This window comes from Primulina eburnea, chromosome 4 (assembly GCF_022965805.1).
Source record: "Primulina eburnea isolate SZY01 chromosome 4, ASM2296580v1, whole genome shotgun sequence".
NCBI lineage: Eukaryota > Viridiplantae > Streptophyta > Magnoliopsida > Lamiales > Gesneriaceae > Primulina > Primulina eburnea.
In genome coordinates, this window is record NC_133104.1 from 37,897,445 (window position 1) to 37,917,632 (window position 20,188).

A 20,188-nucleotide genomic window follows, 5' to 3' on the forward strand; every position below is an offset into this window, starting at 1 on the left:
ACACGTACAAAAGTATTTATAACCGGAAGCTGTACTAAAGATAAAGGTGAACAATTAAAATTTGTGTATCCTTCTACATACGCTCGAGAAGCGTTTTCAGTCAATCTACATATCTTAACAACACATCAGCTTCCCATACTTGATTTGAAGATGATGGATATTTTAAGCCGTCCTGAAAAAGTTTATCGTGATTATCAGGACTAGAAAAAGAATCTTGTAAACATAACTATGTTCACCACATAAAATAAGCAGAACAGAATCTCCAGATTACCTATGAAATGCAAGTCTACCTCTTTCCTCTATGTATATCTGAGAGAATGTGAACATCTATTCAAATTGAATCTCAACTGGGTTTAATACTAAAAGGATTAATGAATCACAAGAAATAAATAGACAAGCTACACATACAGAAGTAGAGAGAGGACTAGAAACATGAGCTTAGCATGAATCAACAAGCATTAAAAATGACGGAAATACTAATCTTTCACTTTTTTAAGTAAAATGCCACCCAATGAATTCAAAAAAAAATTCCTTTCTTGATGATCCAGATTTGTTCAGATTCTCGACAAAACAAAAATTCAGTTTCTACTTGATTAAACACGATAAGAAAATTACAACTAAGAAGCAACCCTCTCCTCCATGTGGATGTGCAAACGGAGCAGCAGCTTTAGGGCGAAAAGATTTAATGTATTTAATAAAACAATTGATTCAAGATCCAGAACCCTGAAAACTGAGATTAAAGTTGCAGAGACCTCAAAATTCAAAACCAAGAAAATCTGCCAAACTTTGTAATCTCGTCGTGCAGTCCAAGAGAAATGAAAGAAAAAAGAAAAAAGAAACGCATAAAAATATGAATGAAAGCATGAATCTTTCACCCACCTGAAATCTTGCTGTTGATCACAGAGAACCACCTTCCCCGCCTTCACGCACAACCCCTGTTCTCCAACATCATCCACCACCTTACCATAGCTGTATTTCAATGGCATCCTTCCCAATATCCTATGAAATTCCCTTATACACTCCCCTCTCCTCTTTCTATGCTCCCTTCTTCTGCTACTCAACCCCACTTCTGCCACTCCACCCGATACGTCCTCGTTTCTTGAGTCTCCATGATCTCTAATTCCGCCTCCTTTAGCCCCCACCATTAATGGGCCCCTTCCAATTTCATCAGCCACGACAAAATTCATCAAGATATCCTCGCAATTATTTCTTTTATCCACTATTTGTCTGGCAGCGGCGTATTCTTCACTGCACGAGTATTTCTCGAGGTATTTGATGTCGAGGATCATTAATTTGGTGAGGATTATCGAGTACTTATCCCTCTCCATGGTGTAGATCCAGGATCTCGATGCTATGTCGTAAGCGTGCGATCTGGCGAAAAATCCGACGATCCGATCCGGATCCGATTCCCAGACGGTGAACGCGAAGGACACGGAGGTCGTGGCGGGCATGATGTCATCGTCGCAGATGAGGACGGCTCGGGTATTGATGATTTCCCAGGGGTAGAATCTGGAATTTAGACTGGACGACGGCGACCGGTGGACAAAGGCGGAGACGTTTTGAGATAGGCGGGAGAGGGTTCTGGAGGAGGTGGAAGGGTTGCACCAGAGGATGACTACACCGGCGACTTGTGGCGCAACGGAGTAGGCTGCGGCGATAGATTGGAGCAATGGAATACGGTGCTCCGAGTAGCCGTTGATTACCACAGTCAGTCGGTCGGATCTGAGTGATTTCGGGTCGGGCTTCTTGCAGGGCGGAGTCTGGGAATTCGGGTATGTTCGAAGGGAAATGACCAAAAGGGGCAGAGGGAAGAAGATAATTGCGGCTAGTAAGAAGGGTAGAGTTACAATTCCCATTAGAATCTTGGCTTTGTTTGTAATTTGATTTTTACAGATTTTGCTAATTTGGCCATTTCTTGAATGAACTATTTAAAGGCCAAATAAGGCATCATGCAAAGTTAGATTCCAAAATCGGGTCACGATTTGCATAAAATTGCTAAAATTTTAAAACTTCCAAGAACTTGTTTGTTATTATAACTCAATCAAAGAAGTTGTGTGCAAGATTTAAGGTTGCATTTTAATCAGTCACGAAACGGGCTACTTAAATTAAAGAATTTGAAGTGAATCCTATGCTATTTGATCTTAAATTTAGAGCCACAAATGGGGTTGTGGTGTGACAATTTTGTGATAAAAGATATCATTTTGAGGCAGATAGATGTATGGATATGGTAGCAGCTGTGGTGGAATTCTTGACGGAAAATAGGCAGCACACTTGCTACAACAATGGCTGTTGCTTCCAGTAGTACTTGAAGCTCAACTTCCCTTCAAGCAATAAGCCATCGCCATTCAACTCAAAAGCCCGTCTCGACCTTAAACTGGCTGGATGCATCCCTGTTAAGCAACAGGTAAAAGTCACACATAATTGCACTAAGTTTTACTTGTTTGAATGTGAACTACTATGTTCTTGTCCATTGGTGTGTTTTTTTGTTTGGTTCTGAATTCGCCCTTCTATCCGTTTTGTCCTCTCCGCGGACTATTGGTTGTAACATTTTGTTGATCTTTGTTTTGCTTGGAAAAGGTGGATTCTGGGATTATGTGTGAATCTTGCAGTGGAAGAGGGTGGCTGCTTTGTGAGTTTTGTAAAGGGCAAAAAACTAATGCCAAAACTACGGAGAGTAACCGGACTTACCGACGTTGCCCACTTGTAAATCCGTTAGTAGTCGCCATTTTTACTCTCTTTACCGTGATGGAGTCTATCACCAGGCAATTTGCCTCGTAGATGGAAAGTGTTTTTAGGGATATTTTCTTAGTCAAAGATCCCGAGTTCTACAGAGAGCAGTAAAGTTTGGGCCACTTGTTAACAATTGATGATGTTAGTTGTGCAAGTTGGATTGGATAGCGATGACTTATTCGTGCAGATTCGAAGCGTTTTCAGATGTGTTCTGTTCCCGGATCATACTTCTTTTGAGGGCAAAATTATACAATTTTATATACTTTTCTTCTATCATGTCTGATTATACCAAATTTTCCTATGAGTCTGGTGGTGAGTCTGAGCTTCAAATCAGCAATAGTTTGAATCAGAGCGGATGGAACACCTATCGATCTATACGAACTAGTAGATATTGGAAGGTGCCGAAAATTTTTCCGACAAAAACGTCAGAGTGGTTACGCCGGAAAAATTCTCGGCACCTTCCAGTATCTACTAGTTCGTATAGACCGGTAGCGTTCCAGCCACTCCGATTCAAATATTGTTGATCTGAAGCTCAAGCTCACCAAACCGAACCCAAAGAAAATTTGATATCATCAATGTCGATTGAGTTTTCTTTCTTCGTGTTTGAAAGATGAAGGGCTGTACTTTATTTTGCTCCCAAAATATGAGAAAATATGGAGTTGAATCCTACCAAGCTTTACCTAATGACATTTGGACGGGGAATGGGCAGTGTTTCATCAGGTGGATCGTAATCATTCGTTTGGACACATTTTACAAGAGGAAGTACACTTGATGTGATGTACAATTTTCTTGGCTAATGGACCAAAACTGGGATAAATAGTATTTTTTTCCCTTTTTTTTAAACAAATATTACTTTTTTTTACATATATATAGACACACACAAGTATTCTCATGATATGGTTGGTGCCAAAATACAAACCAAATATGCTTAAATAGAGACAATTAAATCATGTAAAAAAAAAAACTAAGAAAACATCAATCAATATCTGAAATTTTCTCATTTCAAATTTTTGTTTCAAGCATGTCCGATAACTTATAGGCATGGCCTAGTACGACCAAATTAAATATTACAAATAATTAAATTATTCAAAATCATATATTTATAATAAAAATTAATATTTTTTTATAATTATCCAAATATAATATATATCTCAAAAAATTAACTCATAAAACCAACTCATATAAATTTTTTGGTTATGTTAGGTATATTTTCCAAAATAACAAGAATTTTATGTCATTTATCAGATTTTCACATTTATGGATATCTGAAATCAAACTATCCAATTAGACACATATTATTATTATTATTATTATTATTATTATTTAAAGATTGTGGTGTATATTTTATACATAGTGTTGATTTTTTTTTTTACATGGTCCACATTTTTTGTTATTATTATTACTTATGGAAATTATCGCACTAGAGTATGGATTTACTACTTATTTTTATAGGCTTATATATGAATAATTATGTGTGTGGGTTGTCTGTTAAGTTAAGCCCAAAATAAAGTGATCAAATAAAGTTTCGGGTTATTGGGCTTTAATGTATCTAATGGGCTGTGGGCCTTTAATGTGTAGAGACATAAGTGTAATTTCTGTTTTTATGATGGGCTAAAACGGAAATATCAGAAGATATTATCTATAAATAAGGGTCATGGTCCCCAGATCTCGCGTTATCACTTTCACTATTCTCTCCCCATTAAGAAAATAGTTCTGAAGAGAAACTAAAGGATTCTCTCAAGGAAAGAGCGCGTAGATCTGGAAGATCAAGACACGTTCTAAAGAATTCAGGATTATGGCTTCAGGTACGCTTCCGCTTAAGTTTTCAGTCATATTCTTAATGATTTAAACGTGATGGATTCTGCGGTTTATGGATTTTCCCCAACAAGTGGTATCAGAGCCATTCATGTTTGAATCATTGAGATTTGTTTAAAGTTTTTGGATACTATTTGGATCCAGATCTGAAAAATAAAATTTAGTTTAAATTTTTTTTTTTTGATATGGCTTCAGATCTGGAAAAATATATTGATATGTTTTCAGATCTGAAAATATTTTGATACGGTTTCAGATCTGAAATTTTTTTGGTTTAGATCTGAAAATTTTTTTGATAAGGCTTCAGATCTGGAAAATATTTTGGTGGAAAACCAAATCTTTTAAAATTTCAGTTTTTGGTAAAAAAAATATTTGGTTGTAAATTTTAAAGATTTGGTATAAGATTTCGATTTTCCTTCCAGTTTTTTGTTCAACAAAATATTTTAGAGGAAAATCGAAAATTCGGATTTCTCTAAAAAAAAAAATGTACATATTCGGGTCGGGCCGTACGGACCCGGTTCGGCCCGACATGTACGGAATCGGGTTGGTTCAACCCGACCCGTACGGGTTCGGGTCGGGTCAACCCGACCCGTACGGAATTTCGAAAAAAAATATTTAATTTTTTTTTCTCGGTTCAGGTTTATTCGGTTAAGGTTAAATTTTCATTAATTCAAATAATGATAATGTTATATGTATTTTTAAAATTGATTAATTGAAATAAAATGTCGCCAAAGTGACCTCTTTTATGGAAATTAATTTTATTTTAAAATACAAAAGGATTTTGGGTATATGTGATTTATATTAATATTGATCGGCCCAAAGGAAGGTTAATATTTAATATAATTACATATGCACTTGTGGTGGTAAACATGTGATAGTTATTCGGTTTTTCATGTGAATAATAAATCAGCCCAAAGGAAGGTTGTTATTTGACATGATAATTACTATCAGTGTTTGACTGCTGCGCCAGGATATCACTTACAAGTTAATCTTTTATCCAAAGATGAAACATTAATGGAGTGCTCGATATTCTGTTCATGGGGGTTTACATTATTTGAATTTATTGATTATTTTATTTGGATATTTGGTTGAGCATGTTTATTTGGTTTTTGTTCTCTGTTCAGATTTGACTCCTGCAAATATTCATTCCAACATCAATTCTATTCCTATGTTAAATGGCTCTAATTTTAAATCATGGCAAGAGAATTTGTTGATAGTTCTCGGAGTCATGGATTTGGACCTTGCGTTAAGGGTTGACTCTCCTCCCGCCATTACGGATAAGAGTACCTTTGATGAAAAGAGGGAGTTTGAAAGGTGGGAGAGATCGAATCGCATGTGTATGATGATCATGAAGAAGGCCATTCCAGAAACATTCAGGGGCACAATGTCTAGCGACATTGCTACGGCTAAGGCTTTCCTTCAAGACCTCGAAAAGAGGTTTGCTAAAAGTGAAAAGTCTGAAATTGGTACACTTTTGGCAAGCCTCATTTCAATGAGGTACAGAGGTAAGGGCAACATTAGGGAGTACATTATGGAAATGTCTCATCTTGCTTCAAGGTTAAAAGCACTGAAGCTTGACCTCTCCGAGGACTTGCTGGTGCATCTGGTTTTGATATCTCTTCCTACTCAGTTTAACCAGTTCAAGGTGAGCTATAACTGTCAGAAAGAGACTTGGTCTCTGAATGAGCTCATCTCGCACTGTGTCCAGGAAGAGGAAAGGTTGAAGCAAGACAAGACAGAAAGTGCTCATTATGCCTTTACCTCGAAGGTTAAAGGAAAGAAAAGGAAGGATAAAGAAGCTGCGGATACACAGCCTCCGAAGAAACAACAGAAGAATCCTAGTGATTCTCAAAGTTCTGGTTGTTTTTTCTATGGCAGTGATGAGCATATGAAGAAGCAGTGCAGTAATTATCACGCTTGGTGTGCTAAGAAAGGTATGCTTCTGAATATGGTTTGTTCTGAGGTTAATTTAACTTCAGTGCCTAGACACACGTGGTGGATAGATTCTGGTGAAATAACTCACATCAGTGTGTCTATGCAGGGTTGCCTGGATTGCCGAAAACCAAGTTGTAATGCCTGAAGTAAATATCACAAGTTGTTGATTTAGTAATGTGAGATTACTAAATAATTAATGATTTTTAAAGAATGAAATATGACATATTTTGGTATATGAAGTCCAAATGATTTGAAATTTGGATATGACGTAGAAAACTCAAACATATAGAAGTTTCATGATTTGAGTTTTAGAAAGTTTGATCGTTTGACTGGTCCAAAGGGATATACCGGTGTTAAAATGTTAAATATTATATATTATATTATATTATATTATATTAAATAATATAATATTATTTAATATAATATAATATTAAAAAAAATAAAAAATAAATAAAAAAAAATTACATTGAGTCGGTGGAATTCATATTTGAATTCCACCGAATTCAAGAAAGAATATCGACAGAGGTGAGGTAGTGAAGAGGATATATCATTTTTGATTTTTTCTTTTCGATCGTGTGACTTATCGGTTTATCTAATCGACAAATCGACTTCAGTTCTGATATCGTTGACACGAGGTCTTCGATTTGAGGTATAAATTTTATAGTTTTGGTGATGTTTGAAATTCGTCGATTTCTGGAATAAATCTGATAAATTGTTAAATCATACTGAAATTGAAGATTATTGAATAGTGTATGATTTTAACGAAGTAGATAAGATTATAGTGGTGTTATTTTGAATTATTCCTAATTTATTTTAATTAGGGATTTTTAATCGTTGGACTGAGATTGGTGAGTTGTTTGTCAACTGTTATTAATTCTGATTATATATTCGGAGTCTATGAAGTAGAGGCTACAGGTTGATATAAAGTTTTCGCAATTTGACGGATGTTGTAAAATAGCCTATTATTTGGTGTTAAATTAATTAGGGTGTATTTGATGGTAGTATTGTGAATTAAATACACCAGAATATTAAATTGTTGAAAAATAAAAATTTATAATCGAGTTTTATATTTTGTTGAATTAATTGTTGTTGGGCTATTTGATATTATATATTGAGGTTGTTATAACTGTGTTGATACGGTGACAATGATCTGATAATCATTGTTGAATTATTTAGATACATCACAAGCCTCAGGATCAAAGAAGTAGCCAGATTTGATATATATACTCGATTATCAGGTACGTGTTGACGTACGAGCATATGTTGTTATTGTTTAGTATTGATGAATACTATTGTGTTGAACGATGATAAATCACTGGATTGGGTGATTTTATATTATATATGTTGTTGTTTATTATTGTCGATGTTGTTGGCTGTCGTTGTTGGGAGACGTCACGTTGATGTTGTTCGTTCAACGATATTGCTGTCGCCGGAGTTGGGGTGCGACGTATCGTGGATGTTATTCGTTCGACGATATTGCTGTCGCCGGTGTTGGGGTGCGACGTATCGTCGATGTTATTATTCGTTCGACGATATTGCTGTCGCCGGTGTTGGGGTGCGACGTATCGTCGATGTTGTTGTTCGTTCGACGATATTGCTGTCGCCGGAGTTGGGGTGCGACGTATCGTCGATGTTATTGCTGCAGTGTGTTGTTGTTGAGATTGTTGTTGGCTGATTTTCCAGAAACGGCAAAGGGGGTATTTCTATTATGATTTCAGTTATATTTTATGTTGTTAATATAACTGTTATGTATTACGATGATGATTGTTGTATATGCTCACCCTTTGAGGGCTGTTTCTGTTGGGCAGGTTACAGGACTATGCGTGAGACAGGATAGTGGTGAAGGACTAGGTGTGTCTAGTCAAACAGTCCTGTAGTTGATAGTAGATAGAGACAATATAGCTTATTGTCTTATTTGAGTTGTATGTGTGTATTTATTATACTGTTTATGCTACACTGACGTAGATAGTGTGGTGATTGCATTATTTTGTCGTATATGCATTATATTATTACGTCGTCGAAAAGAAAATTTTTATGCATATGACGTCACATGTTGTATGATTACGTGGCGAGGTTTGGGGCGCCACACAAGTGATGCTGAAAGATTCATCTACGTTGGTGACGGCAACAAAGTTGAAGTTGAGGCAATAGGAAAATTTAGATTATTGTTAAAGACTGGAATATATTTGGATCTTTATGAAACATTTGTTGTACCGTCTTTTAGACGGAATTTGATTTCCATTTCTGTATTGGACAAATTTGGTTATTCTTGTTCTTTTGGAAATGGGATATTCAGTTTGTTTCTCGATTCAAAATTGGTTGGTTCTGGTTCTTTATCAGGATACGATAATCTTTATTCTTTGGATGTTATTGCTTCATTTAATGAATCCCTGCAAACAAGTAGAGGCACTAAAAGAAAATTAATCAGTGAGAATTCAGCTGCGTTATGGCACAAAAGATTGGGTCATATCTCTGAAAAGAGAATAAGGAGACTTGTGTCAGACGAAATTCTCGAACTTTTATATTACACAGATTTTAATAATTGTGTTAATTGTATAAAGGGAAAACAAACCAACAAAAGGAGATTTGAAGCCAACAGGTGTTCAGGCGTCCTAGAACTTATACATACTGATATTTGTGGACCATTCCCTTCGGCTTCTTGGAATGGTCAACAGTATTTTATAACGTTCACAGACGATTTTTCAAGATATGGCTTCATTTATCTCATTCATGAAAAGGCACAGTCATTGGATGTGTTCAAAAGATATAAAGCTGAAGTTGAAAACCAACTTGGCTTAAAGATTAAAAGCGTTAGATCTGACCGTGGTGGTGAATACTATGGTAGATATGACGGTTCAGGTGAACAACGTCCAGGACCTTTTGCTAGATTCCTAGAGGAATGCGGTATCGTCCCACAGTACACTATGCCGGGTTCGCCCACTATGAATGGTGTTGCTGAAAGACGAAACAGAACGCTTAAGGACATGGTGAGGAGTATGATCAGTCATTCTACCTTACCAGAATCACTCTGGGGAGAAGCACTAAAGACCGCAGTATATATCCTTAACAGGGTTCCAACTAAGGCAGCGACCAAAACTCCTTATGAACTTTGGACGGGTAAAAAGCCCAGTCTTAAGCATCTGCACGTTTCGGGATGTCCAGCTGAGGCAAGGCCTTACAAGCCTAATGAAAAGAAACTGGACTCAAGGACGGTTAGTTGTTATTTTATTGGATACTCTGAAAGATCCAGGGGGTACAAGTTTTATGATCCTACGAGTAAGTCGATTTTTGAGTCAGGAAATGCCCGGTTCTTTGAGGATGTTGAGTTTGCGGGGGGAGATAAAGTAAGGGATATTGTCTTTGAAGAGGAATATGTAAATATTCTCACATGTGTCTTGGACATTGATCAGGATCATATTCCTCACTTTGACCAAGACACAATACAGGAAGACAATATTAGAGATCCTCCCATTCCAGATGAACAAACTCAAGCACCTCCAGAACCTATACCATTAAGGAGATCCACTAGAGAGCGGAGAAATGCAGTGCCAGATGATTACACTGTATTTCTTCAAGAACATGAGGCAGACATTGGACTGATGGAGGATGATCCTATTAACTTCCGTCAAGCCATGAAAAGTTCTAACTCTCAAAAGTGGAATGATGTCATGAATGAGGAGATAAAGTCCATGAAGGACAATGACGTATGGGATCTTGTCTCATTGCCTAAAGGTACGAAGCCCATTGGTTGCAAATGGATATTTAAAACCAAGAGGGATTCGAAAGGCAATGTGGAAAGATATAAGACTCGTCTTGTCGCTAAAGGCTTTACACAGAAAGAAGGCATTGATTATAAAGAAACTTTCTCTCCGGTTTCTTCGAAAGACTCTTTAAGGATTATAATGGCTTTGGTGGCGCATTTCGATCTTGAGCTTCATCAGATGGATGTAAAGTCTGCGTTTCTAAATGGTGACATTGATGAGACGATTTATATGATGCAGCCAGAAAATTTTGTGTCCAAAGACACAAATAATATGGTTTGCAAATTAAAGAAATCCATCTATGGGCTCAAGCAAGCATCTCGACAATGGTATTTCAAATTTCATCAAGTGATCATCTCGTTTGGTTTTGAGATGAATTTGGTCGATGATTGTGTGTACCATAAGTTCAGTGGGAGTAAGCATATTTTTCTGGTTTTATATGTTGATGACATTCTGCTCGCTAGCAACGATATAGAGTTGTTGCATGAAACCAAGAGATTTCTAGTTAAGAATTTTGAGATGAAAGATCTTGGTGATGCATCTTTTGTACTGGGTATTCAGATACATCGGGATCGTTCTCGAGGTATTCTTGGATTATCTCAGAAAGGCTATATCGAGAAAGTTCTCAAGCAATATGGGATGCAAGATTGTAAACCAACGGATACCCCTGTAGCTAAGGGAGACAAATTCAGTCTCAAACAATGCCCAAAGAATGATTTTGAGGAAAAGGAAATGCAGAAGATTCCATATGCATCTGCAGTGGGGAGTCTGATGTATGCTCAGGTTTGTACACGTCCAGATATTGCGTATGTGACAGGAATGTTGGGACGATATTTAAGTAATCCAAGAGTGGAACATTGGAAATCAGTCAAAAGGGTCTTACGATACCTACAGAGAACAAAAGATTACATGCTCATATATCGGAGGTTGGATCGGCTTGAGATCATTGGGTATACTGACTCCGATTTTGCTGGATGCCAAGATAGTATGAAATCTACGTCGGGCTACATCTAACTCCTTGCTGGAGGTGCCATTTCCTGGAAGAGTGCTAAACAGTCACTTATAGCCTCTTCCACCATGGCAGCTGAGTTTGTAGCGTGTTATGAGGCATCCAATCGTGGAATATGGATGCAAAATTTTGTCACGGGACTGCGCATTGTTGATGGCATTGAAAAGCCACTAAGATTACATTGTGACAATAAATCAGCAGTTATGTATTCCAATAACAACAGAAGCTCGACGAAGTCTAAACACATTGACATCAAGTTTCTGGTTGTTAAAGAAAGAATTCAGAGTGGCAAGTTGTCTATTGAGCATATCGGTACAAACTCCATGGTTGCGGATCCGCTTACTAAAGGACTACCACCCAAACAGTTTCATGAGCACATTGTTAGTATGGGTGTTATGTCAATTGAGGAAATTCAGTTTTAGTGGGAGTTTGTTATTTTAAATGCTTTTCAGTTGTAGACATTTTCAGTTACAGTTATGTAAATTTATTTTCTGCAGAAATAAATTTCAAGTGAAGTCACACTCTGATTATGGTTTAAAGTTTAATCTCAATAAGGTTAAGGGAGGACCAGTTGGAAATAGGCATGTTACGGTCACATTGCATGAAATTTCCATGCTACACATCCACTTCATGATCCATGTCATTCAGTTGTGTTGGCATATGTGACCATTGATGGGTCTAGTTACCTTGAGTGTAGCGAAGAATGCTTTGATCCTATGTTGATGTGATTGATGGACCGGATTGGTTATAGATACATTTCGGAATGACAACAATTTTTGAGCTCATAAGGTTATTTTCACAAACATAATTATAAAGTTGCACATATAGCCCAAGTGGGAGATTGTTGGATCAATTTTATTTTTATGGGCTTATATGTGAATAATTATGTGTGTGGGTTGTCTGTTAAGTTAAGCCCAAAATAAAGTGATCAAATAAAGTTTCGGGTTATTGGGCTTTAATGTATCTAATGGGTTTTGAGCCTTTGATGTGTAGAGACATAAGTGTAATTTCTGTTTTTATGATGGGCTAAAACGGAAATATCAGAAGATATTATCTATAAATAAGGGTCATGGTCCCCAGATCTCGCGTTATCACTTTCACTATTCTCTCCCCATTAAGAAAATAGTTCTGAAGAGAAACTAAAGGATTCTTTCAAGGAAAGAGCGCGTAGATCTGGAAGATCAAGACACGTTCTAAAGAATTCAGGATTATGGCTTCAGGTACGTTTCCGCTTAAGTTTTCAGTCATATTCTTAATGATTTAAACGTGATGGATTCTGCGGTTTATGGGTTTTCCCCAACATCCACCATTATTAAACCAATCATCCAAAGTTTACATGATATGTGATGTATTTATTATACATGGAAATCTTTATCCATGAAGTGTACTTCAATGACCATGAGATATAACGATTTTGAACTTCCTTTTGTTGGGATATTTGAAAAAATAGATCTGGTCAATTTTTTTTTTTTTTTTAAAATAGCATCCTCAAATTATATTTGAAATACATTGAAAAATGTCTTTTTTTAAAAAATAATAATAATATAATAGTTTACAACTGTTAAATAACAAAATATGAGAAGAATTACCAGAAAGAACTCAAATCGAGATAACTCATAATCGACAAGTACTCAATTCTACTTAAACAAATCATTCAAAGTTAACATGGTATGTGATGTATTACACTTGGAAATCTTTATCCACAAAGTGCACGGTATACACCACAGTATATATGGTACAAAATTCGATATTTTAATTCATTACCGTGTTCGTAATATTGGACATAGATATGTCGAATTAGCATTTACTATTTCAGCAAGGATGATATTTTTGTATTTTTTATTTCCACATAAAAAATTTCACATATATACATTTTTCCTACACAAAAAAATAATTATTACTATCTATTTAATGAAGCGGTTATTCGAGGGCGTATATTTTTCTTTTGATATAATTATCTTAATTATTAATCACTACTAAATTTAAATATATATCCTATACGTTTTGTGAATTAAAATATAGAAAAACAAATTTTTTAACGATTTTAAAATTTTATGAAAAATGTATCCTATATTTTTATACACGAAACTCGTATGAGATTCAACATCATCTATTTCATGAAAAAATAATATTTTTATATATGTATATAAAAAAAATATCTTAAATATAAATTAGATCGACCTGTCTCACATATATAAATTTGTGAAACTACCTCACCGGAAATGTGCTCACTTTTATAAGCTCACAAGTATAGATAAGAATAAAGAAATAGTTTATAATAATTTTAAAAATTTTGGGAAGTAGATAGATGAGATATAGTAGTTATGTTTGAATTATAAATTTACTATTTAAAATAAGTATTTTACTTATTTTTTTTATCAAATGAATATATTTTATTTGTAATTTGATGATGATTTTAAAATCTAATTGATGTAGATAACTAAGGTCTCACACTCAATAAAATAGTGAATAAAAATATATTGTGTGTCGTTCATTTGTCGGAATAAATGGAATTTTAATCATTTCGTAGATAAATAATCAAAACCCTAATGACTTATTATTTTACATATTCACATGAAGAATAAAATCTTAAAAAATTAATGTCAAACGGAAATAAATTTTAGATATATAAAATTAAGATAAATGAATTTGAATATATAACCATATTATATTCTAATTTAAACAAAATCAATTTAATATATTATAGTCAGTCATCTTCTAAAACTTAATTATCTTAATACCCGGATTAAATTTTTTACAGTATGAAAATACGTAAATTAAAAAATTTATTCTCTGATTTTGTAATTAGATATCTTCTCTATACTATTTAATAATCCCTTGTTTCTTTTTTTAGTATCTTATACTATATAAGGTTCATCTAATAAAGTCAAATTAGTGTCTTGCTATATTTTTCAGAATTCTAATATCTTTTATTTTTTTTTAGTATCCTATACTATATACTAAGATTAGCGTCTTGCTATATTATTTAGAATTCTAAAATAGCATTTATTTATTTATTTTTTTTAATATCTTATACTACAGTTTTGATACGATGCATACTTACCAGTTACCATGCGATCTTATGTGAGTACCGATGAAATGTTTAATTACATCGATAGACACTGCATCGATACTAATAAAATTATGCTTGGTAGATGTTCGATGTATCAAATCTCTCTTATACTGCATACTAAGATTAGTGTCTTGCTATATTTTTTTTTTTTTGAATTCTAAAATATCCTTTATTTGATGATTTAGTATCTTACACTATATATTAAGATTGAGTATAAAATAGAAACAAATTAGTGGGTGTTTGGATTATTAATAGAATTTAGTTGAAACCACGTATGGTACACTTACAAGTCATGAAATGCATGCGGTGGGGGACAGAGCACGACACGCTTTTCTCCTAAAAACAATTTAAAGTGGGAAAATCACGTATTTTCCGATCGAAGCATCGCATAAAATATATAACGAACATTATATTTAATAATGTATGAAAATGGAATTTACAATATTATCGAATACAGAAAGTAAAGAAAGTTGTTGGGTCCTGAGTCACGAGGAATGCATGTACGTTTTATTCTTTGTTGGCCACCAATTACATTATTTGGCCTTTCAGGTTCTTCTTATTTTTATTTTTTTTTGGCTATATGATTTATATTATATGCGATTGGTCGGTTGATAATACAATATTATATATATATATATATAATCATTTTATAATATAATAAAATTCAGATTATATATATAAAGTTTACACACACAACGTATACTTCACAAAAGTTATGCTACGTAAAAATGAATAAATTATGTTAAAGCATGAGTAGACCTAAAAGATTTGTCCCCCCCAATTTTATTTCCCAAAACAAATGTACACTCAGATTCTCACTATGTTATTTTATATATATATATATATATATACACACACTCAGATTCTCACTATGTTATTTATATATATATGTGTGTGTGACGTTTTTAGTGATACGATTTTGTGACACCATTTAGTTTTATAAAAGTAACTTATTTTTTTAGATATGTAATGTTTTTTTTATATAATTTACTTATAACTACCATATTTAATCTACTTTAAAAATTCAAAAATATATGTCATATCTAAATATTTAATATAATTGCATTATCTTTATCTAAAATAATAAAATGATAACAAAATTTTATGAGTCAACCGGATCTATTAATCATGATCATGATTTATATATGTAATAATCATTATTTTACATACACATTGCTTATTTTTCGTTCAAAGATTTAGCTGAATAGAGACACAAAATAATTTGTAGGTTGGCGTAGTATGACCCTTTATCAATTTTTACAATTATGATATTACTCATATTTTAATATAAATCGAATTAATTAAAAAATAATGTACAAGCATACAACATGTGCACAAGAACACTAATATATTTTAAATATTTAGAGATAATTTCCTATTTCTCACCCCCACCAACCAACATTGCTGTTGGTACAATTACGGCGCAATTATTTATTAACAAAAATTCATGTGAGATAGTTTCATGGGTAAGTTATATCACGATCCTAAATATTTTATTTGGGTTACCCACAAAAATTCATAAATTTTTGTTGAATATATAGAATTAATGAATAGTAAAAGAATTACAATAAGTGAACACATTCATCATTATTAATAGTTCTTATGCAAACGATTTATTTTTAAAATTTATTCTTTAATTCATAGATTTTTTAATCCAATTAATTAATAGGCACAACCAAATAAGGTGGCTTCCATTGCCGCCCATGCATTTTGCATTTATATGATATTGGTGAGTCAAAATATTTAATTGGTTCAAATTAGGACAAAAAAATAATACATAACTTTTTCCCCACTCAATCTTTAATCTAATTTCAGAATTAAATAAAATCAATTCAATAAGTTACCATATATTTATTTAGTATTTAAATTTTTATAGTGGGAAATGATCTCTAAAGCACCACCACTACTAAATGTAGAAATGGGACTACCATTAGATTAAGCAATCTAAATAAATAATTTGGCCAAAAATTTAATGCAAATTACCCAAACTTTCCATTTAAGTTGTCAAAAAATATTCAATATTTAAGTAAAATAAGGCGATCTATATTAATATACACGTTTTTAAGTAAGGTTTCAAATAGTTTTAATTGAGTAAAAATTTGACTATCTTTACTTGTCACTAGCTAGTAGGGTGTATTTTAATCAGTGGAAAGAAATATATATTTGGCTGTTTTTATATTATAGTTACTTTTTTCCCCTTACCTTTTGTACTATTCTTGTGATATTTTAAGATTATTCATTAATCACACCTTGAATAATTGTTTGATAGATCAATTTTTTTTTTCATTTTTAAATTCCTTGTAATTCTGTTTTCCTACTACTTGTGGCGTTAGCTATTGAGAAAATAAGTATAGAAAAGGCGGATAACCTTTCTTTTTGGTTGCCGGATTTCCAATATCGAGGAGTGGAAGAAAGCAAAGAATTGACCGGAGGTGTTCACTTCGTAGACGCTCCTCCGATCCTAATAATTGAAAAACGACATTAGCCTTCATAGCTTCAAAACTGTCTTCTAGGCGCTGCGGTTCCTCTTTAGTCCTTTTTTCGTTCTCGCGACGACGGTGGAGGTTCATGGATTAGGTGGTCTAAGTGTTCCCATGCCTCCTCCAAGCTTGTATATATATAATCGAGCATTGATTAAACAATCACATTTTCATCGTTCCTAGCTCACATATTACAATTGCTATTATTACGGAAATAGATCTAAGCTATTCAAACAATGCTTAATTTGATATATTAAGATGAAACAATTTCTGTTATAAAAAACAAGGCATACATGCATGTGTATATATATAACCTCTATAAACTAATGCTCGATAAATTAATATCATCTGAGATTATATTTGTCAGTTCATATTTGGGTCAATGTGTTAAATAAGATAATAATTTTTCGAAAAAAGTTTGTATAAAATTATGCTACACAATATCATAAAGTAATAATTATCTAAAATCACATGAATCAAATGCATAATTAGGACAATTTAGGGAGTGTATGTGTAAAAAATATATATATATATATAATCACTGATTTTTAGATGTTGCAAACACTCTCATAGTACAGTATGATTCTATTACTGTTTGTTTTTTCATGAAATTTAGGTATGTTTTTGTTAGAACAGTTCTATTATTGTAAGTTCTGGTAATAACATCGAGCTATTACAGGTCCAACCACTTGCTCTTTGTATTTTTGTTTTCTCAAACAACTGGATCAAAGTATGACCGGTCAACACATCATATTCCAAGCCGCAAAGATCATATGTCTTCTGACATATCCAAAGAAGGTAGTACATGACGCATAATCAAAAATTATTATCCAACCGTTCTGCACATGTCAGATAAGAGCAAAACAAGGGATGATTTCAAACTCAAGAAAATCAGATAAAATTCATGGATAGGTATCCAACCTACCGTTGATGTTACAGAAATTCTTCTTAAAATGTCCTAAGTTAGGCAAATTTTTAGAAGCTAGAGGGACTAAAGCTAGAAAAAGTAAGGAGATATTAAATGACATTTAATGAAGAGTATACGATGGATGAGAGAGAATGTCATTATGCTGGATACAAGTATAGATGATTGTTAAAAAGTCATTTTCGATTGTTGAGACTTTTTCACCTATAAATATGCAAATTCAAGAATGAAGAACTACCGAAACTCTGCACAATACAATCTGCATTGCAATATCTTTGAGAACTCGAATATTCTAACTTCAAGCTGCTCGTCAAGTACACGTATTATAGTTTATATATGATCATCAAGGATCATCTTTATGGTACTTCACTAACTCAAGCTGTTACAAGATAAGCGTTGTTTATTGGTTGTGTTTTCTAGCAAACCAATGGTTTTTAAACAAGCTAGGATTGTAAAATGATCATTACGAGTTACAATTTAAGCATTTATAAGTCTTGACTGTAGTTGATATTTACAAGAAATTTTAAAATCAAAGTATTTTAGTGGAATCATTTTTAAATAGAATAAGAGGTGACATATGAGCTTTTAACTTCAAATATTTATAAAATCTTTGTGTTATTTACTTGAAGAATTTACTTTTCTTACTCATTTCTTTTTCCAGCATTTCACTATTAACTATTGTCTTTATTGAATATATATATATCTTATCACTAGCTTAGTCAGACTATTTTTGCACTTGTTCACTTTTAAACGATCCAGCGAAGCTAGTCAGATACTTGTTTTAGCAGCCTAAAAATTGTTAGAACAACTCTTCTACATAAATATTTTCAAGATCGTATTCCCCCTCTAAACTCTATTTCACTCCAAACAAATGGTATCAGAGCGGGCTTTTATTCTATCTCCTTTTAACCACTTTCATATAATATTGTGTATAAAGTTACATGCAGCTCAGTTTTGTCACCACCAAAGAGATAGAAATTATTAGAATATTTCAATTACCCTAAGTTTTGACCATTGACAAATTAACAGTTTTGTTACAAGATCCAGCTGCTTGCTCTTTGTTTTTCAGGTTTCTCTGATAGCTGAATCAAAGTCTGACCGCTCAAGACATCAGATTCCAAGTCACAAAGATCACATGTCTTCTGATCGGTCTAAAGAAGTTAATGCATGACACGTAATCAAAATTTATTATCCAACTGTTCCGCACCAGTCAGATACAAGCAAAACAAACGATACTTTCAAACTCAAGCAAATCAAATAAATGCATGGCACATTAATCTACCTACAGCTGATGTGATATAAATGATTCCCGAAATGTCCTAAGCGAAGCAAATTTTCAGAAGCTGCAGGGATTAAAGCTAAAAAATCAATTCGGCATTTAATAATGAGTATACGATGGATGAGAGAGAATGTCATTATATCGGATACAAGTACATATGATTGTTGAAAAGTTATTCCGACCGTTGAGATATTTTCACCTATAAATACGAAGATTCAAGAATGAAGAACTACTGAAACTCTGCACATTTCAATCTGCATTCCAATATCTTTGAGAGCTCAAATCTTTCTAACTTCAAGCTGCTCATCAAGTACATGCCTTAAAGTTCACATATGATCATCAAAGATCATCTTCGTGCTACTTTACCAACTTAAATCGTTACAAGCTAACCGTTGGCTATTGGTTGTATTGTCTAGTGAATCAAGGGTTCATAAATATACCAAATTTGTAAAGGATCACTAAAAGTTATAACTTAGGGATATATAAATCTTTGTTATAGTGAAACTTCACAAAAAGTTTTAAACCAAAATATTTTAATGAAATCTTTTTTTAATTGGAAGAAGGGGATGCATTGGAGTTTTTGTCTCCGAATATCCATTAAATCCATGTGTTATTTACTTGAAACATTTACTTTTCTCACTCCTTTCATTTTCCAGCAGTTCATTATTAACTGATGATCTATATTGTATATATATCTTATCACTAGCTTAGTCGGACCATTTCGGACTTTTCACTTTTAAGTAATCCAGTGAAGCTAGTCATTCAAGAATACTTATTTTAACAGCCTAAAAATTATTAGAACATCTCGTTTTTACGTAAATATTTTCAAGAGTTTATTCATCCCCGCACTCTAGTTTGATCACAACAATTGTTCATGTTTTTGTTTATATGGTGAATTCTATTTTATTAATTAATAAAATGAATATTATTTAATTATAAAATACATGAATATTACTTAATTACTATTTTTATAAATATATATTTGTATATGCTTACAGAGGTTCTTATGTGTATGTATACGTTCACACCCATGAAAAAATGAAAAACAAGGGAACAAACTGCACATAACTCCCACATGAACAGACCCACATTACATAAAATATCTCTTTTTATTTTTTTTATCACTAAGTGCGGAACTCGCTTTGAATTTGTTGAGAAGTCGCATTTTGCATGCAAACAAGTCT

At 33.4% G+C, this 20,188-nt stretch overlaps 1 protein-coding gene and 1 long non-coding RNA gene across 5 annotated transcripts; one reads left to right on the forward strand and one right to left on the reverse strand.

The window, feature by feature from the left end:
* Positions 1 to 75: 75 nt before the first annotated feature.
* On the reverse strand, positions 76 to 2,020 carry LOC140831110 (glycosyltransferase family protein 64 C3). 3 transcript variants are annotated; one of them, XR_012117792.1, is made up of 3 exons: positions 880 to 2,020; positions 272 to 359; positions 76 to 172 (listed from the first exon to the last, which is right to left on the reverse strand). XR_012117792.1 is itself a non-coding variant. In XM_073194889.1 (3 exons), exons 1-2 carry the CDS (start codon positions 1,854 to 1,856, stop codon positions 300 to 302), a joined length of 987 nt encoding a protein of 328 aa, XP_073050990.1. In that variant the 5' UTR covers positions 1,857 to 2,018; the 3' UTR covers positions 76 to 172; positions 272 to 299. The 3 variants fall into 3 exon arrangements, 2 of the variants coding, with proteins under 2 accessions (XP_073050990.1, XP_073050989.1); XM_073194889.1 differs by having other exon boundaries at positions 272 to 309; positions 880 to 2,018; XM_073194888.1 differs by lacking the exon at positions 272 to 359 and having other exon boundaries at positions 880 to 2,014.
* Positions 1,696 to 3,021, forward strand: LOC140831114 (uncharacterized). Of its 2 annotated transcripts, none has more exons than XR_012117794.1 (3): positions 1,696 to 1,828; positions 2,215 to 2,404; positions 2,578 to 3,021. It is a non-coding gene; the product is annotated as an uncharacterized lncRNA (long non-coding RNA). The 2 variants fall into 2 exon arrangements; XR_012117793.1 differs by having other exon boundaries at positions 1,727 to 1,837; positions 2,207 to 2,404.
* Positions 3,022 to 20,188: the final 17,167 nt, after the last annotated feature.

What these genes read in the sequence shown, in the direction of transcription:
- LOC140831110 (XM_073194889.1), bottom strand. Translation starts at nt 1,856, where the DNA reads ATGGGAATTGTAACTCTACCCTTCTTACTAGCCGCAATTATCTTCTTC.